This window comes from Lactuca saligna, chromosome 9 (genome assembly GCF_052625555.1).
Source record: "Lactuca saligna cultivar CGN05327 chromosome 9, ASM5262555v1, whole genome shotgun sequence".
In the NCBI taxonomy this organism is placed as follows: Eukaryota; Viridiplantae; Streptophyta; class Magnoliopsida; order Asterales; family Asteraceae; genus Lactuca; species Lactuca saligna.
In genome coordinates this window covers 116,508,467-116,514,165 of record NC_136425.1, presented here as the reverse complement: position 1 = coordinate 116,514,165, position 5,699 = coordinate 116,508,467, and the positions used below count along the sequence as shown (strand labels likewise).

The 5,699-nt window shown below is 35.1% G+C and overlaps 1 protein-coding gene across 1 annotated transcript; it reads left to right on the top strand.

Annotated features, from left to right (window-relative positions):
- The first annotated feature begins 761 nt into the window (after positions 1 to 761).
- On the top strand, positions 762 to 5,298 carry LOC145015494 (RNA polymerase II subunit B1 CTD phosphatase RPAP2-like protein). Its single transcript, XM_078973975.1, has 6 exons — positions 762 to 1,529; positions 2,416 to 2,907; positions 3,010 to 3,185; positions 3,727 to 3,981; positions 4,160 to 4,318; positions 4,982 to 5,298. The coding sequence occupies exons 1-6, from the start codon at positions 935 to 937 to the stop codon at positions 5,084 to 5,086; spliced, it is 1,782 nt and encodes a 593-aa protein (XP_078830101.1). The 5' UTR covers positions 762 to 934; the 3' UTR covers positions 5,087 to 5,298.
- Positions 5,299 to 5,699: the final 401 nt, after the last annotated feature.

The window sequence follows — 5,699 nt, the reverse complement described above, 5'->3', positions numbered from 1 at the left end:
AGTAATGACAAAACTATCATTTTATTGTATAAAATTAGTGATAATAAATAACTTCTTAATCTATATGTTTTTTGTCCGTGGATAATAATTTTGGAAGGAAAGAAGTACATAATAACAATAATAATAAATTAACTAAAAGTAAATGCATAATGGGTAATATAGTCATTTTAGGTCTATTAATGACCAAATACAAAAACAAAACAAAAGATAAAGGTGATCCAAGTTAAAAAAATAAATAAATTAATGACCAAACGCTCAAGTAACCACAAAGCATAGGGACCATCTGTGTAATTTACTCAAAATTTTATATATTCGGAAACCCAAATATCAAAAATTATGATTAGGATATTTTTGAACACCCTTAATGATATATAAGATATCTGATAATATTGGATTTATATTTTATAAATTTTCCATTTAGATTAGTTCATTAGTCATTAGAGATGAACTTTTTGTCGAGATTAATAGTTCAATGCATTTAACAGCCTTGCTTGGGTCGATTGGAGATTGGCGGTCTAGAACCGGTCGGTGTAGTCCCTAGGCAATTTTTCAGATCTGTACTGATCTGTGGTTGTCATCTTCCTCCCAAGTCCCAACTGGCCCTAAAAGGAATTGGGCTTAGCTCGAGCATAATAAAAAATCTGAAAATAAGGCCCAAGAGCAATATGTGTTCGCCTGGTGCACTGACCCAAAAACATGGGTTTAATTGACCCGATGACTCGGATGACACCTTGTTAAATTATACCGAGCGTAAAAGCCCTAGGGCTAGTAGCACTGGTAATATGCCTGATATATATAGTCTACCCATCTATCGAAGTCGGTCTGTTATGATATAAACCAAGGATCAATCGAAACGGATTAATCACTTCGTCTCCCCAAATTCTACATGCCAATCAACCCTGATTAGATTAATAAAAGGAAAACCAATTTAAACATGTCGAATATATCATCATCCTCATCACCGGTAGCTATGAAAGACGTGGTACACAAGCTACAACTATGTCTGTTAGAAGGTATCAAATCTGAAACCCAGTTATTCGTAGCTGGATCTTTGCTCTCTAAGTCGGATTATCACGACGTTGTCACCGAAAGATCAATTGCTCAAATGTGTGGTTACCCGCTTTGCCCCAACTCATTACCCTCTCCGGGAGAAGCTGCAGTTAAGGGCAGATATCATATTTCTCTGAAAGAGCACAAAGTTTACGACCTTTTAGAAATGCGTATGTATTGTTCGACAAAATGCGTAGTTGACAGCCGGGCATATGCTGAAAGTTTGCAGGATGAACGGTCCTTGGTTATTGATACAGCGAAAATCAATAAGGTGGTGAGGCTGTTTGACGGTTTGAGTGTGAAGGCTGAAGAGGGTTTGGAGGACAGTGGTGATTTTGGATTACGTAACTTGTCAATTAAGGAGAAGGAAGATGGAGCTGTTGGTGGCGGAATCGTGTCTTTGGAGGAATGGATTGGCCCTTCAAATGCAATCGAGGGTTATATTCCACAACATGAACGCAGTTCAAAAAATAAACCGGGTATGAGATGAATTGTTTTAGTTGATTGCTGATCGTTTTTTTTTTCTTTATCATAAAGTTAGCAATTTATATGCGATTGGAATAGCTGTACGCCTGTACCTACCTTCGTGACTATAAAATTCTCAGATAGTCTGTCTCTCACGTCTCACCAGTGTTTCTTAAGGCTCTCGAGAACTATAATTTCCCATTTCCATTTTTGGTTTGTTTACTGTATATGAAATACAATGACAAAATCTCTATAATTAGGTTTTTGGTGTATAAAAGTTTCCAAGGATTCTAATTGTAAGCAATACCTTAAGCAGCACCAAGTGGATGTATTGGTCACTAAAGCATTGCTATTTAAGGCATTGTCTAGGAGCTTAGTAAAAAATTGTTCCACTTCCACATAATGGGAGACACTTTGAAGCCACTTTTACATTATCTGAGTCTGTGATAAGATTCACACCATTAGCCCCCTTGGATAGTAAGTATACAAGAGAAGGAATCACACATGGGTGGCTGACAATGACATCTGTGGAGGAAGGTCAATGATGCATGAGAGGAAAGGGAATAAGAGAATAATACTATATTGTTACAGATTGGGTGTGATGTCATTCATCTTTTTGAGAATTAGAAATCGGCTTGTAAGCTTGGGGAGGAAGATGATCATTTGATTGTTCTCTGATTTTGTTTCGGTCTTTATTTGAAATTGAATGAAAGCTTTTCCTCTCTGAATCATTGAAATCAATTTTGTCATTATTGTTTCCTACTCAGACAGACTGATATCATACCAATCTGTGAATGTGCTTCTGATTAGTTATTATAGAGAAAAACTAGCATAGTTTGTTCAAGTATGATTCAGAGGTATAATTTGTTCAAGTATGTGTGTGTGTGGTATCTGTTTCAGGGAGGCCAAAAAGGGAAGAAGAGAGCATCTTTGGCGAGATGGATTTCATGAGTACCATAATTACTCAAGGTGATGGATATAGCATATCTAAAGGAAAAGAAGCTGAAACAAAAACTAGTAGTAGTAGTAGAAAGAAAATGAGCCATAATAATAATAAAGATAAGATGAAAACATCATCATCATGTAATGTGCAAAAGAAAAAGGTAACCACATCAAATGATGAAGAGAGTGAAAATGGTAACAAGGCAAAGATTGGTTCCTCTGAGCCAAGTTGTAGTGTCGGGGGGCTTAAATCATCTCTGAAATCTTCAAGTAGGACAAATCGGTCTGTGAGTTGGGCTGATGATCAAACACTGTGTGAATTCAGTGGAAATGATCCTGATCCTGAGCATGAGCATAAATTCCGAGTTGCATCAGCAGAAGCCTGTGCTGCAGCACTCAGCCAAGCTGCAGAAGCCGTTGCTTCCGGGGAATCTGATGCTCCTGATGCTGGTAAGTAAGTTTCACTTTTCTTTTTTTGGTCTAATAACAAAACAAACATCCTAAAATTTTGGTTTTTATAAATACCATTACTACTTTTTCTTTTGATACCAGTTTCTGAAGCTGGAATTGTAATCCTGCCACCTCCTGGTGATGGTGCAGAAGCAGAAGCTGAAGCAGAACCAGCCCGATTGAAATGGCCCAAAAAAACCGGTATCACAGAATCCGACTTCTTCGATTCCTTTGAGGATTCTTGGTTTGATGCTCCACCAGAGGAATTTGTCCTAGATGTAACTACAATTTCTACATTCTTCTATACTTTACTTTAAGTGCAAGAAACAGACCAACCTTCTTCTTCCATTTCTTTCTTTCTTTCTTTACTACAGCATCCTACTGCATAGGGTTGCAAACAAGCCGAGCCGAGCCTAGCCAGGCTCGTTTAAGTTATATAAGGCTCGAGCTCGGCTTGATTCGAGCTTTATTGTACAGAGCTCGTAAAGAATTATAGAAGCTCGGCTCGTTTTTTTGTCTAAATAAGCTTAAGCTCATTAAGAAGCTCATTTATTAATACTTTAAATCCTTAATTCCCACAATATGTTTCTATATTATTATATATATAGGCTCGTTTACGAGCTTAATTAATGACATAGGTTTGTTTAAAATCAGTCTCGAGTTGAGCCATCGGCATCCAAATACAATTACAAAGCACTGTTATAGTTGGGTAGATTTTTCATTGTATAATGTGTCCCTAGTGAGAAAAAAATTGAAATTTGAAAGTAGAATGCTATGATCCTTATTTATTCTGATGCAAAAAATTCCACTGAGTTTCAGCTATCGCCATTTGCAAGAATGTTCATGTCGTTGTTTGCATGGGTTTCCTCATCTACTTTGGCGTATGTATATGGAGGTGATGATAGTTGTTATGCATGGGTTAATGGGCGGGAGTATCCGCGGATAGTTGTATTGACAGATGGCCGGTCGGCTGAAATTAAGACAACTCTCGCAGGCTGTCTTTCTCGAGCTTTACCTGGACTTGTTCATCATCTCAGACTTCCCACTCCCGTTTCTACTATTGAATCCATGATGGTAAATATAATTACTACCTACTTTCAATCATGTTTATTGCTTTCCATCTTTTTCCAGAAAAGTGGTATTTGGATGCCATTTGCTACAATTGGATAATTTTTTTCTTCAAAAATAAATTCTAAATACATTTAAAACTGAGTGTGTGATTATAATGATAATAATTATTATTTGCTGGCAGGGTTGTTTACTCGACACCATGTCTTTTATTGATGCACTTCCACCTCTCAGAATGAAACAATGGCAGGTGTTTGTTCTTTTGTTTGTTGATGCTCTTTCTGTCTCCCGGATTCCTGCCATGACCCCACACTTGGCAAATAAAAGAAGGTTCTTTCAAAAGGTGAACTTCAAGATAATGACATTCAAAATATTATGTGTATACAAAAACTTTACACCTTGCATACAGAAAAACAACCACATCACTTTATATGTTAACCTTTTATTTATTTCACTTTCACTTCACTATTATTATAACTTATAAGTATGATAAAAAAAATAACTGAGTGGATAAGATTGTGAGTGTGTTTGTTATTCTATATTTTCCCTTTTTAAAACAATTATGGTTTTTGATCACAGCAATAAAATTTAGAAACTTTAACTAGTTTGTAACTTCCCCGAGTTATATAGGAGATGTGCATGTAAAAACAAGGATTTGCGTTTTATTTCTTATATTATATTTTTCCTTTAAAACTTTTACCCATACCAAAAACCACAGGGGTATAATTTGGTTTGGTTAATTTTTCAACCTATAATAACAATCATAATAATGTCCTTATAAGAAAAATAAAAATAAAAATACACCAAGAAAATAACTTGAAAGTGAATTGTTGTGTTGTGATAGAAAGAAATCAAAGTAGGGTGTTTTATATATTATAAAGAAGCGAAGTGATAGTGGTTACCAACTTTACAAATTCAAGACTCTTGTATCTTTCTGATTTTTATTTGGAAACTGATGATGCAAATAATCTCTAATAATTTTGTTATGTGGTTGTGGTTGAGCCAGGTGTTTGATGATGCTCAGATAAGTAGCGAGGAATATGAGCTGTTAAAGGATTTGATCATTCCGCTAGGACGAGCCCCTCAATTGGCTACACAAAGCGGAGGCTAATTCTTCCTTTCCTTTCTGTTGATGATATGTTTCTCATCCAAGTTTTCTTTCTCTTCAAGCATGTGTTTGTTTGATGATATGCTCAAATCACTAATATGCTCAAATTTTATTTACATGTTTTTACATATGTAGTCATCAAAAATCGTAAACATCACCGCTATTAATTCAAAGCTTAAATTGAATGAACAAGCAAAACATGTTATGTCTTTTAAGTTGCTTTTGTATTCCGAATTGAAGCTTTCACTGCTCGATCTTCTTATGCCTTCCTTTCACTTTCACATATCCATCTTTATCTCTATTTATCCTCTTAGGTGTTTGTTTTTTAAGAGGTAAAAGTTTGTCATTTGCCGATCACATTTGCAGTTTTCTGCAGAACAACATTAGTAGTTCGTAAGATTGTTTGTTTTAAAGTTTGTGGACTGTTAAAATGAAGAGAGTTTTTTTCTCACTTACATTTTATCAATAGTTATATAAAGTTTATAAAAGAAAACTTAAATTTAAATTCAAAACGCATAGATAGAATCTATCATATTGATTCAAACTGTTTTCAAAATAAAAAAATAAAAATGTTATATATGTGAAAGCTCATGAAACCTTGAAAATCATTCTAAAA

What these genes read in the sequence shown, in the direction of transcription:
- LOC145015494 (XM_078973975.1), top strand. Translation starts at nt 935, where the DNA reads ATGTCGAATATATCATCATCCTCATCACCGGTAGCTATGAAAGACGTG. An exon ending in CAGAGGAATTTGTCCTAGAT is followed by an intron (nt 3,186 to 3,726) that starts GTAACTACAATT and finishes ACTGAGTTTCAG; the next exon opens with CTATCGCCATTTGCAAGAAT. An exon ending in AAAGAAGGTTCTTTCAAAAG is followed by an intron (nt 4,319 to 4,981) that starts GTGAACTTCAAG and finishes TGGTTGAGCCAG; the next exon opens with GTGTTTGATGATGCTCAGAT.